General features: G+C 36.0%; 1 protein-coding gene across 5 annotated transcripts in view; it reads right to left on the bottom strand.

Moving 5' to 3' along the window:
- The window catches only part of npr2 (natriuretic peptide receptor 2), a 50,068-nt gene extending 36,124 nt beyond the window's left edge, over positions 1 to 13,944 (bottom strand). For 4 of the 5 annotated variants that reach the window (XR_014531751.1, XR_014531752.1, XR_014531753.1 and 1 more), the window contains exon 1: positions 12,547 to 13,552. Coding sequence is in view for 2 of the 5 variants with exons in the window: in XM_083531072.1 (XP_083387198.1) it covers positions 12,547 to 13,279 (733 nt within the window). In the remaining 3 variants the exon portion in view is untranslated. Of the gene's footprint in view, positions 1 to 12,546 lie in introns of all 5 variants that reach the window. The other variant, XM_083531073.1, reaches the window with a different exon arrangement.
- Between the last annotated feature and the right edge of the window lie 855 nt (positions 13,945 to 14,799).

Here is a 14,799-nt window from a genome sequence, read left to right on the forward strand (position 1 = left end):
CAAAAGCAGTTTCATTCCAGTGAGTCATTATTTCTCAAAGGTAAACTAGCAGGTGAGGGGGAAGAAAAAAAACAAAAAAAACAGCTGGGACAATATGAGCTCCAGGGTCAAGCCTGTTTTCGGCAGGCAGAAATGAATGGAATGCCAAGGCCAGGAAAGCTGAACAAGCTCTGACAGTCATTACCTTGCCGTGACATTACAACAACGTTGCGTTACTCTATATGCAACATTACGAGGGGAGTTTGTGACAAAAGTATGAGTACATTGACTTAAACTAGTGCATTCAGGACTCATGGGCCATATTGTTTGTGCTGTAGAGCTTTAAAGTGAAACCCTTAATCCACAACCATATGTGGATTGTGATCACTTTGGATGAAACGTACAACGAATACAAAATAAGTAACATTATTCTTGCTAAGAATCGAACGCAATAGAAACTCATTATATACGTTATATAGTCGACCGAACGATTCTTATGTTTATTACAATTTATACCTAGTGGTGGAAAGCAAACAGGAAACAGTTTATTCTTCGCTACTGAACTTAACTACTACATTATCCAAATATTTCTACCTTGTCATGTTGTTTTTGTTATTGTGGGAAACTTTTACTTCACTACATCTGAATGCATAATATAATATACAAGCAAAAGTATTGGGACACCTGACCTTTTCAGCCATATGCGGTTTTTAACCAAACTTACCACAAAGTTCAACGCATGCAAATGTAGAGGATGTCTTTGTCCATTACATTTAAAAAAACAAACAAAAAAAGAAAAATTATGTTCCTCGCTACTTTGCTGATAAAGTACTCCTACTTGATAATGGGCCTCAGTTAACCTGTGCACCACTGAGTATAAATTGTAATAAATGTAAGAATCGACTGACAAATAATGTAAATAAAAAATAAGATATAAATAAGAAGAAAATACGATTCGGAGTTGAGCCGGAGGTGACTGTCGTATTTTAGAAATGGTCGTAGCTCGGGGTCTGACTGCATATAACGATGATTATTGCTATTGTTACGGTAGCAAGAATAACGTTACTTAAATGTATTATTTGGTGGACATTTTATCCTACGTGATCCCAATCCAGTAGACGCAAACTTTAGGTCTGTGCAGTGGTGTTTCAAGGGTTCTAACTTTAAATCTCTGTAGAACAAACATACTCCTGAATGTACTAGTTTAGGTCACTGTTCATCAAATATTTTCTTACACAAACCCCTTCGTAACATTGCATGTAGAGTGAATAATAAATTGAGAATCTGTCACGAGACCACAGGTGCTGGTAACCCCACTGTTCAGTACGCGTTCTCTCACTGTGTCCCTGTAAGAATAGAAAACTCATTCCTGAAAAAGCATTGATGTGCAGGGGAATGGAACACGGATCAGCATAAGTGATTATTTTTTTGCATAGTTCAGTAATGCTACATTACATTCTTAAGCCTATTAAAGGTGTTTTTTTTTTTTACACTAGCAGACATATTATACTTTAAATAGTCATATAAGCAGGGGATTTGTACTTTTACTTAAGAAGACTGATCTACTTCATCCATCACTGATAATATTACAGTTCCACTCAAATCTGCCAATCGGATTTGTTACTTTTCTTGTTTTTTTTTTTTGTTTTGTTTAGTTTTATTTTATATCAGGCTGTAATTCAAATCTGAGGTTTATCTAAAAAAAAAATATTTCTAATTCTTCATCATTTTAGAGACACTCATAATGCCATAATCACAGTCTAGGGGTAATTTTTTTGTGTGTGTCTGTGTGCTGTTTATTTAACAAAGTAATGTGCAATTACTGATATTTTGAAGCTTTCTGTAAACACTTATGGCAGAAGTTTCCAGTGATTTGCCAGGAGGCTTTTTTTAAGGTGAAGTCTTAAGAAAAAAAAGACCAGCTTGTGCTTTTGGGTTTTGTAATGATATGACAAGTAACATAATGATAGTACATAATCCACAAAATCAACCAGAACTAAATAAATAGATATAAGGGATGACGCGTCATAAAATCTTTGCCAAACCAATGTGGTATAAGAGGTCTAAAACACTTCAGAATCTGCTGTGATTGGAAAGGAATCAGCTTTGGGTTTGTAGTAGCTTTAGCTCTATTACAAGTAGGCATACTTTAAGGATAAATCCAATACGCCCTATAGATAGAACACTCATAGGCAATGCTAGAAAGGTGTATAAACAATAAGTAATTAAATAGAGTTTAATAAATATTGGACAATTTCGAGTTCAATTCAATTGGATCTAGATTGATTTAGTAATCTAATTTCGTCTTTTCTAGCTTTTTTTCGACATCTTTGGTCAGATTTTCGAATTCTCGAGTTAAAATGTGGTCAGAAAATATTATAAATAAAAATTAAATAAACAGGAAATTTTTGTACCATGGCCATGACCACTTCTTTCTCCAATGGGCCCAAACTCAGTTGGAACACACATTTCAGGAAGAACGGAAAATATTACAGCAAAGACGATCCAAATGTCATTCCGCGGATTTATATAAAAGATTGAAAGCAGTCGTGTAAAAAAAAAAAAAAAAAAAAAAAAAAAGCAAAGTGTGGGAACAGAGTTGATTACAGGGTATTTATGTTGCAAGCAAACACTCAAACACTAATTTTTGGTCATTGTTGTGCCGAAGCAACCGGATAGAAGACAACTGTAATGTATGAATGCTAAATATTCAATCAGAGGGAATTTTCTCACACAGAAAAGGCTCACTTTTGTTAATAAATTGTAACCTTAGTAGCTATAACTGTCAGGACAAGCTAATAATGAGTGACTTCAATACAGCAAACTTTACACACACAAAGTACTTTGAATTATTTTCTTTCGGATACATGTACAAAGTGCTTGACTGTCATTACCACAGGATTTGTTATGCTAATCACTGATAAGAAAGGAGCAGAAAGCAACAACAACTGCAAGCAATTAGCCATAAAAAAATAACATTTAAAATGTTGGTGTTTCTTAACAGGACTATTTAAAAGCCAGAATAATCAAGGCACAATGGGGCTGTTATGAAACCCAACTCAGCGCTTGACTAAATATTATCAGACAATCACTTTGTGGCGATGCTATCGCCGCTCTCGCTGCTGTGCTAATTGCGTATGTTTTGGCATTTAAACAGGCTACAAGGGCTACAACAGGCTACAAGAGAAAGAGAGAGAACAAGAAAAAAAGAGAAACTTTATTTTTTTTGCCCATTATTAGTTTTTCCTCATTTTAGATGTACTTTGGTGTCAAATTAAAGGTTTATCAGCAGGCACTAGTTTCTAGGTATTACTACAACTGCTATTTAATTGAAAAAAGCCAAATATCAACATAAAAGTAAAAAAAAAAAGATATATAGGCAAACTACATATACAAAAGTTTATGTACAACTGATTATAAGATTCATATGTTGTTTTTGAACGTCCCATTCCACATTTAGTCCCCATTTGAAGTTGTAATTATCTCTACTCTTCTGGGACGATGCTCCACTCAATTTGTGGTGCTTGTTTATCTACAAAAGCATTAGTTAAGTCTGGAACCAATGTAGGTGAGGTGAGGAGGCCTGGGGTGCAGTACGTGTTAGATCTAATACCAAAGGTTTTCAAATAGAGATAGCTACAAGATCCTCTACTCCAAACCAGTAAAGCATATCTTCATTGAGTAAGCTTTGTGCACAAGGACAATGTCATGCTGAAACAGATTTGGGTCTCCTAGATTTAATTTGACCACATCCAAAGATATCTTAGACAATTGTCAAACGAATTTCATCTAAAATAGTATTTTTTGCCATATGTCCCATAAAAACGCTATTTTCTGCATGATTCTTTCACACATTAAGCGGATTAAGTGATCCGAAAAGCTCTGATCTGGGAAATACCTATAAATGTTGGTGTGAAATGATCCAATAAGGACTGAAATAGTTGGTGGTCACAGTAAGATAAAAAAAAAAGAGAAAGAAAATTGCTGCAATAATAGACAATGATCTTTTCTAAGCTCACACATGAAGACCACACTGGCCTTTGCACTGGTAATAATGAGCACACTGCAGCAGGACCACCAGAAGATTTCTCAGGTTAAAAATAGACATATCAGTGTGGGCTTTAGAAAAACATGCAGCCCTTTTTTCCCCTGCTATCCAACAACCTCTGAAACACACTTTATTTCTGCAAGACGTCCAAGGTAAATTGGCCAGCAATGACTGTGAGATGGTTTAGCGATAAAGAGACAGCGATTGAAGACGAGAAGCCGTGCCATACGCTATAAGGAAACATGTTGCCATGTTTCAAACAAATAAATGCATTTGAAGTATTTTAGTATTAATAAGCTGTCTGATCAAACAATCTCGCTACAGAGAGCAAATTGTATGTAATATTTGGAACATCAGACCATGAATAACTAGCATTCTTCTTAAAAAAGTTTTCACCTCTGTTCAGCACTGTTGAATACTCAATTGCCCAGAAGGTGTTGATTAACTCCCTATAACAGGAATTACAGCTGCGATAAAAATCACAGCGTTTATATCGTTCCAACCAGATCTTATTTCTATAGTAACAACTCATTTACAGGGACTATGAAGAAAATTCATGGAACCCATAGAAACCAGTGAAAAAGAAGAGTGATCAGATGTTTATTTCAGGAAGGAGTCTCTAGTGTCAGTGTATTGTTACAGCCGGAGGTGAAGCTGAAACTTTTCACCACAGGAAAGTCTTTATAACAGAGATTTTTTTTTTGTCATATAAACTTCATGAGAAATTAAAAAAAGGCTGGTCAGGAAACAAATGTGTTTCCTTTGTAATGTTTTTAAAATAAAAGAAACAGATTCCTTGTACTTTCTACATTAAAGGAACCTATGATTGGATTAAAAAGTATGACTATATTTTATATATATATAACAGTAACGGTACACAAAATTCACGGTTCAATTACATTTCTGTATGGTTAGAGGTAAGAAATGCAAAACATAAGATTGCTTGTCGTTATTTTATTAAGGAAGTTTATTATATTAACATTTGAATTGAATTTTAATTAAAAAAAATTATAAAATGCTGACTTGGTTAAATAATATATAAATAATATTTTATAATATTTTATAAATATAGAATATAATAAATTAATTTATGCAATACATTTTTATTATATTGCTTCAATTGAGCAATTAATTAAATTGGCACAAATTAAATATTAAATAAATGGATAATTTTTTTTTAAATAGTTTACATTTACACACCCCCCCACCCCAAAAAAAAGACCTGTGTAATACAGATGTGTATGTAAGAGTGTGTGTGTGTATGTGTGTGCAAAGTAGTTGTGCGTGTGTGTGTTTTATATTTAATATTAATTTTTTTAAAGATATAATCTACTTCACTGTTCTACTTATTTCAGCATACTTTAACAAATGTATTCAATCCTTCCATACTTCATTTATTCACTCCCTCAATTGTCAGGATTTTCTCCTTTTAAGAGAAATTCTTGAAGCTGGACATAAAACGCTAAAGAAACCATAGCTTTAGCGTTAGCCGTTAGCCACTTCCTGGTTCATGTATGCGCAAAACAAATCGTATTTCCAGTATGGCGTGAGTAGCCACAGTGTCACTGTGCTAACTCTAGTTTCTTTTTATACCCCTGGCATTTTAGTGTAGGTTTTTTCAAATTTAATAAAAACTTGCGGTCCGCCACTAAATTCCTTCCTTAGAAAACTCAGATTTTAAACATGTTCCGCACGTAAAAAGGATTGCGTTAGGTACACATGTGTACTGAATTGTTGCCTCATTCAGTATTTTACTATAACTACATGCTGTGATGTTTTATTCCCTTCATATTCTGTAACTGCAGTGAATACATTAGCAAAAATGTGTCATCATGAAAGTGTAGGTTGTGTTTTCTTGGAGATTAAGGGGTTTTTAACGATTCTGTATTGAAAGTCAGGACATTCTCATAAATGCAAACTGAAAGGAATTTACAATGTGCATCGGTTATAAATGTAGCTCAGTTCATTCATATAAATGAAGAGAATTTCTTATTTGTCACAACACTCACTGAAAACTAGCTTCTTCCAGGGTTCTTCAGATAGCAAGATGTTCATAGTTGCCTAAGAAGTTTCTACTCAGAACCCTTAATGAACCTCTATGTGTAGTACCAACCGGTCTGGAATAAGATTTTCCTTAAGTTGATTTAAAGTTTTTCTTAAGTTGAATGAATTTATGCTCTCCTTTGTGAATCAGCTCTAATGATTTATCAAATAGAGATACATTTATGAATATTAAATGTATATTTTTACTCTATTTCTTTCTGTAAAGCTGCATGGTGACAATGTGTGTTGTTAAGAGCAGTGTACAAAATACAACTGAGTTTAATTACATTTAATTACGTTACAAAAAATGAATAACTTCATCAATTTTCTTACATGTAACACTTCTGTATATAAGGCAAAAATATTTGCTTCCAATATCCAGTCATTTATTCAATTGATTATAAAAGTGTTCTGACTTTTAGCTATTTTAATTGCAAAGTATTAGATTTTATTGTACAGATGATAGAAAAAATATTGCCTTTTTAATTGGCTGAAAATAAATAATCCTTCTTATTACTACAGATTTACTGTACAAAAGAATATGTTCTATACACATACAGATATAAATTGGAGGTTTTGCTAAATGCTTTTAGTTTCAGAAGGGTTCATACAGCATCTGTGTTTAAAGTGGAAGCAGCAAAAGCTGACAGATTTTAATCTTTAATAAAGACTATGTTCATTAAAACACGCATGTGCAATCCTGGTCAAACGAGGCTACTAGTTTAAAAAAAAAAACATCCTTAGAACCCCACATTGACAGTGCCATGATTAGTTCAGGTTTAAATCCAAATACATACAGAGGATTGAATATTTGGTTGCATGCACAGTAGATAATAATATATAGATATAAAATCCAATATAAAGATATAAGTAAGCGAATACAGTGGTCCCCCGGAACTCGTCAAAGTTGCGTTCTAAGACCCCTTGCAAGTTTTAAAAATATGCATATTTGGGACGCACCCCCACAGCCATTATGGTACCTTAGTGAATTCATCTAGACATTATGTCACATTAATACAATAATGTGTTTTAAAATCTTTTATGAAATTTGTTAGTGAAAAAACAGTCTGAAAGGTCATACCTAGCGTTCCTGAACATCCGGATTCCCGCCAATTTTATGATAATCCGCAACTTGCTGTTAGTATTTTCCGAGCCGTGAAGTATCGTGGGTTGACTGTAGTTACAATGGTTTATTAAACCATAATGCTTAAGGGTGTTTTATACCTCCCGTTCGAGCTTACATATATATATATAACAGCAAGTCGTTTCTTGCGTGTTTGCGTAATTGAGGTTTGACTTTGTCCCAAAAAAAGATAACCATCTAAAAATGTGCCATTAGTCAGTTGTGCATTTGAAATCCATGGATAGGAAGTTAAAAAGGTGACTTTGTTTTACAGAATTTGCAAAAATAATAAATGGGAACTAAGTCAGCATATAATTAGCCTTAGTCTAATGCTCAACTTCTCTTTATCACCATAAATACACTACAGCACTGACAGCAAATTACTTGAAGAAATAGAAAATCAAGTCTCAACCACAATTTTGCAACCTATATATAGATATAAAAAAATTCAAAAATACATAGATGTTACGTCAAGAAAACGGCCGCTCCCACGGACACCAAACTACATGACCACAGCAGCATGCTACAAGATACGAGTGATGCGTTCGTTTGTTCAAATTAACAGTGAGCTACAGATGGAGGACGGAGCGTTGATATGACATCCGACCATGTGCCTAGAAACGGCCCGAATATCAGAAAAGTAAAACGAGTACAAGCAACAAGAACAAAATCATTGGACTGAATCGTACTGAAATGCAACTGCATTCACATTATTCTGCATTACGGACTTCCAGTACTGGATGGGTGACGTTGTTGCTTTGACACGCATGAGTACTGTACAGACTAACAAACAGGCTGCAGCGGGCAGAAACTGGAAATGCTACTGAGCACAAAACCAGCTCCATCAACACACGGTTTACATGGGTTGAAGTGCACGTGAATCTTGAAAGGCCTGTTATACTGTAGAGCTCTGACCTCAAGCCAACTCTGAAAGAAATAGGAAAACTGACAGCACCCCAGGCCTCCTCAACCTACATTAGTACCTGACTTTACAAACTCCCTTGTGGGCAAATGAGTGGAACGTCTTCCCAGAAACATGGAGGTTATTATAAGAGCAAATGGGAACTAAATGTGGAATGGAATGTTCAAAAAGCAACTACCAATCTTATTATCCGGTGTCTATACATTTTTGCCCATATAGTCTACATATAGTATCATTATTCACTTTTATAAGCAAAATGTTCTTGTTTATGGCAGAAAGATTGCGTATAAAAGATAATGTGCTTCGATTACAATTCATTTTATTGAAAATAACCAAAACATTTGTATCTCTCGCTAAAAATTACATCTCCTGAGAAAATCTTATCTGTAAATTAGTACAAAAATACACTCCTGGAGGACACAAGTGATGGAACGCAGCCAAACTTCTGGCGGTTCCAAGAACAATGCTTTACTGTGGTCTAATTGAATTGAATCGACTACCGAGATGTGGGATGCAAGTGGGATAAACAAGAGCAAATAAACACAGGGAAAAAAACACTTTAAGTGCTAAATTACAGGTATTACATTTTTAAGTTGGACCTTTAAATGTATTTTGTACCTGATTTTGATTTAAAGTTTATTTTCTTTTACCTCAAATCAGCTGTAACAGTCACTTTCCCTAAAAATGTAATTCAGATCAGAAATCAGATGGAAATGTAAAACTTAAAATGGCGTAATGATGATCGGAATAATGATGATGTATAAGACATGGCATGAGGAATTTTAATGGCTAAACAAAATAAAAATGAGTAAAAAAAAGTACTAATTTAAAAAAAAAAAAAAAAAAAAAAAAAAAAGTATCCTTCTTTACCACAGAAGTGGTACCGTCAAGTAGCTTACAGCAAGGTGGTACATTTCATACCTTTAAAATATATAAATATTTTACCTAGAAAGTGTAAATAGAGTATTTTTTTAGGCTTTAATATATTTTAAATCTGTTTCTTAAAGCTACATTGCATCCACATTTCCAAGTTAAAGATACATTTCTACTATATCAATGATACACTATATGGACAAAAGACTAGTCTATATATTATATTATACACATGGCTGGAAAAGTAAGACGTTAATAAAATGTCATTGGGTGAAATAGCATAAAATTTTCCCCAAACCTGTTCCAGCATGACAATTCCCCTGTGCATAAAGCTATGAAGTCCTAGTTTACATAGGTTGGAGTGAAAGATGCTATAGAGCTTTGGCCTCAACCCTACTGAACACCTTTAGAATGAATTAGAACACGTTAGTAACACCCTCATGGCTGAATTAGCACAATAAGTTATTATAACAGCAAATTGGGATTAAATGTGGAATGGGACTTTCCAAGAGCACACACCAAACTTGTGGTCAGGTGTACACAATTTTTAGTGTCGAAAAAAAAAAGCTGAGTTGACAAATCAAGGTGCAATAAAGTACCCCGTTTGCTTCTAATGGTTTTTATAGAAACGTTATTGAAATATTTGCTTAATTATTTCCAATGTTTCCCAAATAAAAGCAGCTTCTGCCTTCAAATTTTCTGAAATTCCTTGGAAAAATGATGGAATGCAATCACCTTTAGTGTGTATCTTCTATCTAAAAATGTGCATTGTGTAGATTTGAGATATCTGATTATGCCAAGAGAAGATACAAGAGCGGTCTTTAAGCTGTCTTAAAAACATTATGTTACTAAATCTGTGACGAGGGAATTAAAAAAGCGTTTACTACTTACTACTATATTTTTAACGTGTGAGCCTCAGGAGCTCACTTGGGATTTAGGATTTTGTTGGAGCTTCTTTTATGTGCCAATAATTACTATTATTATTTATTTTTTTATTTTTTTATAAATGCTTGACATTATCAAAAGAGAATTGACATCGAAATGATTATACTATTTTAATGAGGAGTTTCTTTTCCATGTTGTTGTAATGAAACATTTAAATGGACATAATTTAATAATAATAATAATAATAATAATAATAATAATAATAATAATAATAATAATAATAATATACTCTAAAACATGGATATAGTGTGTCTTTTAAGAATATTCTTTTACAGAGCAAAGCTTAAATGGTATGTGTGCCTCTACAGTATATGTGTATATGTATCTCACAAAAGTAAGTACACCCCTCACATTTCACATTTCATTTTATCTTCTTAAGGGACAAGGGACAGAGTAGTTAATGTGCAGCCTGTATATCAGTACAGATTTACTGTCCTCTGAAAATAACTCAACATACAGCCATTATTGTGTCAATAACCGGCACCAAAAGTTAGTACACCCTAACTGTTAACAGCTGTCCGTTCTGTTAGCATGCAAAGCCATGCGTCCTATTCATCATGTTCATTGCATCTTAATTACAAGAAGCACTACAGTTTAGCGCCAAGTTAAAGTACTGACTACACTGTTGCACTTAAGTTTAAAGTCTAAAGTAAAGAAGTACAAAGTAAAAAAGTAGCCATTACTACACTGGTAGCTGGACCTCACGTCATAATAAATTACAATTTTGTGTTATCTAATGAATGTATCCAGGCTGAACAACCACCAGAACACAAGCGGAGAAAAGATGACGATCAGGTGATCAGGAATGTCTCTGTTCTCAGTCATGTTTACATCACTCACTCCTTCTGTCTCAGACTTCTTGATGCTTTGCTTGTTGTTAGTTTCCTAATCCAGCCTACGTCTGTGGTGCGTGAGAGCCGGGAAATAATACACCAGCTGTAGACCGTAAAAGCGGCACAACGACAAGAAACAGGTTAATGTGAGAAGGAAAAAATATGGATCATGCCACCAGATTAACAAAAATGCTCGGTTTGGAAAAATAAGAAGTAGAAAGTTGTAGTTTATATTTGTGTAAAAATTTAACGAGTGAAAAGTTACAAACAAATAGCGACGTAAAAAAGTACTGATAGCGGAAAAATCTACTTAAGTACAACGAAGAAGTGTTTGTACTTCATTACTTTCCATATCTGAATAATCATTAGTGCAGTTTAGTACCGGTTTTGCTGACAGTGCATCTCAATTACAAGCAGTTTCTTCTGAAAATGCACCAGAGTTTAGTACACCTTCTTCCAAAAGTACCCCTCAATGAAAAGCATCACTACAGTTTGGTACCCTTTCTTCTAAAAGTGCACCAGAGTTTAGTACCCTTTATTCTGAAAGTGCACTATAGTGTAGTACCATTTCTTCTAAAAGTACATGCCAATAAAAAGCGTCACAACAGTTTGGTACCTTTACTTCTGTACTTCTGAAAGTGCACTACAGTGTAGTACCATTTCCTCAAAAAGTACCCCTCAATGAAAAGCATTACTACAATTTGGTACCCTTTCTTCTGAAAGTGCACCACAGTTTAGTACCCTTTCTTCTAAAAGTACACCACAGTTTAGTACCATTTCCTCTAAAAGTACACCTTAATGACAAGCATTACGACAGTTTGGTACCCTTTTTTCTGACAGTGCAGCAGAGTTTAGTACCCTTTCTTCTGACAAGGCACCAGAGTTTAGTACCCTTTCTTTTGACAGTGCACCAGAGTTTAGTACCCTTTATTCTGAAAGTGCACTACAGTGAAGTACCATTTCCTCAAAAAGTACCCCTCAATGAAAAGCATTACTACAATTTGGTACCCTTTCTTCTGAAAGTACACCACAGTTTAGTACCTTTTCTTCTGAAAGTACACCACAGTTTAGTACCATTTCCTCTAAAAGTACACCTTAATGACAAGCATTACGACAGTTTGGTACTCTTTCTTCTGACAGTGCAGCAGAGTTAAGTACCCTTTCGTCTGACAGTGCAGCAGAGTTTAGTACCCTTTATTCTGAAAGTGCACTACAGTGAAGTACCATTTCCTCAAAAGGTACCCCTCAATGACAAGCATCACCACAGTTTGGTACCCTTTCAGGTAAAAGTGCTCCACAGTTTAGTACCTTTTCTTCTTGTTCACCATAATGATAAACATTGGTTCAGTTTAAAACCCGTTCTCCTAAAAGTGCACCTCGATGACAAGCACTGGTGAAGTTTAGTACCGGTTCTGCTGACAGTGCATCTCAATTACAAGCAGTGTTTTCTGAAAATGCACCAGAGTTTAGTACACCTTCTTCCAAAAGTACCCCTCAATGACAAGCATCACTACAGTTTAGTACCCTTTCTTCTGACGGTGCATTTCAATGATAAGCAAGAGTGCAGTTTAGTACCCTTTCTTCTGACAGTGCACCACAGTTTAGTACCCTTTCCTCTAAAAGTACACCTTAATGACAAACATTACGACAGTTTGGTACCCTTTCTTCTGAAAGTGCACCACAGTTTAGTACCCTTTCTTCTGAAGAAGGTGTACCTCAATGATAAGTATTGTTAAAGTGAAGTATCTTTTTTGAGAAAGAAAAGAGGGATGCCACTTACTCCTCCCGTTCTCTTTGACAGAAGTGACGATGTCTCTGTAATTGGACTGATCTTCATCATAGGGAAAAGCCTCCACGGTGATGTTTTCCTGGCGCAGGTTGAAGAAGATGCCTTCAGAGAGGAAGAAGTGCGGCCGATCGTCCTGCTTCAGGTCGTAGAAGACCATGACGGCGCGCCGCGTCCAGTTGAACTGCTCGTGCAGCGCGTTGACGAAGTCCCCCAGCTTGGTGGTGGTCGGTCCGGTGCGGAAGATCGTCCTGAACTCCTCCGGGTTGTCGAAGCCGAAAGCGAGTCCGCCGGCGGTGATAAGCGGCAGCCTCCAGTGGGACGCGAACCTCCCGACCGAGGCCACGGAGTACACGCAGCCCGGCCCGATGAAGGCGTCGGGCTTGTGGTAGAGCTTCGTGTCCACGGCGATGATCTGCGCTTTGTTTTCAGAGCACGAGCCCGTGGCGTCCTCCACGCTGAAGTTCAGCAGGTTGATCCCGCGCGCGCCGAGCGCTCCGCTCTCCAGGAGTTTCTCGCGCGCCATGCGTATCGCGGGCAGCACGCGCGGCGATGCCCACGGGTATTTGATGTTGTCCGGAAGCAGCACCGCCACCGTGATGTTATTATTATTCCCTGCATCTGTTCTGCACCAAGTCAGGACGCAGCAATTTAACACCAAAAGGAAACAATGCACGAGATGCGTTTTATGTCCCATTCGGGCTAAAAGTAAAAAAATTGAAAGCATAAAAACAAGACAAATCCAATCAGAAGTTCAAGAAGAAAAGAAAAATCCAAATGTGTGGAAAAAAAAGTTTCCCAAGTAAATTGCGTCCTTACATGCAATCCGAAAGCCTTTCTTGTGCACAGTGGAGATGATGGTCCATGTGGAGGAACGCTTTAAAAAAAAAGTTGGTTGTGGTTTTTTGCTGTTGCTGTTGTGGTGCTGCTGCAAGGAGCTTCCTCAGCCTGCTCAGTTGTCTGGGATGATATTCATCCAAGTGGCCAAGTTGAAATGAGTGCAGTCCTCCTCTTACTCAGCACGGCCCCTACACGTCATGTTAGTAACCTGGAGTAATAACCTCTACAACACCACCCTCTGGCGGTCAGGTGAAGTATTGAATCCTGGCTACAAAAAAAAAAAAAAAAAAAAAAGAATCTCAATCCTGGGATCACAGAATAAAGACAACTATGAATAAAGAAAAATAAAATGAAAGTACATTTTTTAATGTTTTTGATATCTTAAAAAATTAAATAAACATACAGTATGTATAATCTTGCCTGAACATTTTTGACTGATATATAAACTCCTGTAATAGCACCTCAATCATTATTTTAAAGTCGAGATTGAGCTCCAAAGTCTGCTAAAACGCCCGACTTCTGCACTTCTATAGTCTCTTTCTCAGGTTCCGCAGATCACAGCGACATGGTCCTGGTTTTGTTTGAAAGCTACTGACTATTTCTAACCGGATTGTGTATGCTTATAACGCGTTTCAGTCGTTGTGATCAAGAACTATGATTATCAATAATAAATACTGGATGAATACAGTAATGAGTAAGGGACTTCTAAACAGAAGATGATGAGCTTCAATCCCACTACCACTAAACTGCCACTACTGGGCTCTTGAGCAAGGCCCTTAACCCTCGGTTGCATGAATGAGATAATTGTAAGTTTCTCTGGAGGGCGTCTGTTAAATGCCACTGTTTGTTAATTCATCGATAGAGATTTATTTACGTCGGAAAAGGGCGTCTGCTAAATGCCATAAATGTAAAAATGTACAAATGAATGTGATCATGTGACCAGTTGGATTTATATATATATTCTAAATGTATGGGTTGTGCAACGTTAGACCTCTGCTGTTCATATTGTGCAACTGCACCGCGTTTAGAAATAATTAAATTTGTCAAAACATTTTGAATATAGAATAATCTATCTATCTATCTATCTATCTATCTATCTATCTATCTATCTATCCATCCATCCATCCATCCATCCATCCATCCATCCATCCATCCATCCATCCATCCATCCATCCATCCATCCATCCATCCATCCATCCATGACATCCATCCACAAAAATGACTTTCCATTTTAACTCTGAATAATTTTGTTCTCAATAAATCCCATCTATTTGAGAAACGATACAATCTGGAATGGCAGCACTGAAAATAACCGTACAATTTAACATACATTTTTTATTCCAAAAATTATTAAAATGTAGTACGCATTTGTATAGATTTCCATAGGCCTCCCCCCAAAAAGGCAAA

This window comes from Silurus aristotelis (genome assembly GCF_946808225.1).
Source record: "Silurus aristotelis genome assembly, chromosome: 26".
In the NCBI taxonomy this organism is placed as follows: Eukaryota; Metazoa; Chordata; class Actinopteri; order Siluriformes; family Siluridae; genus Silurus; species Silurus aristotelis.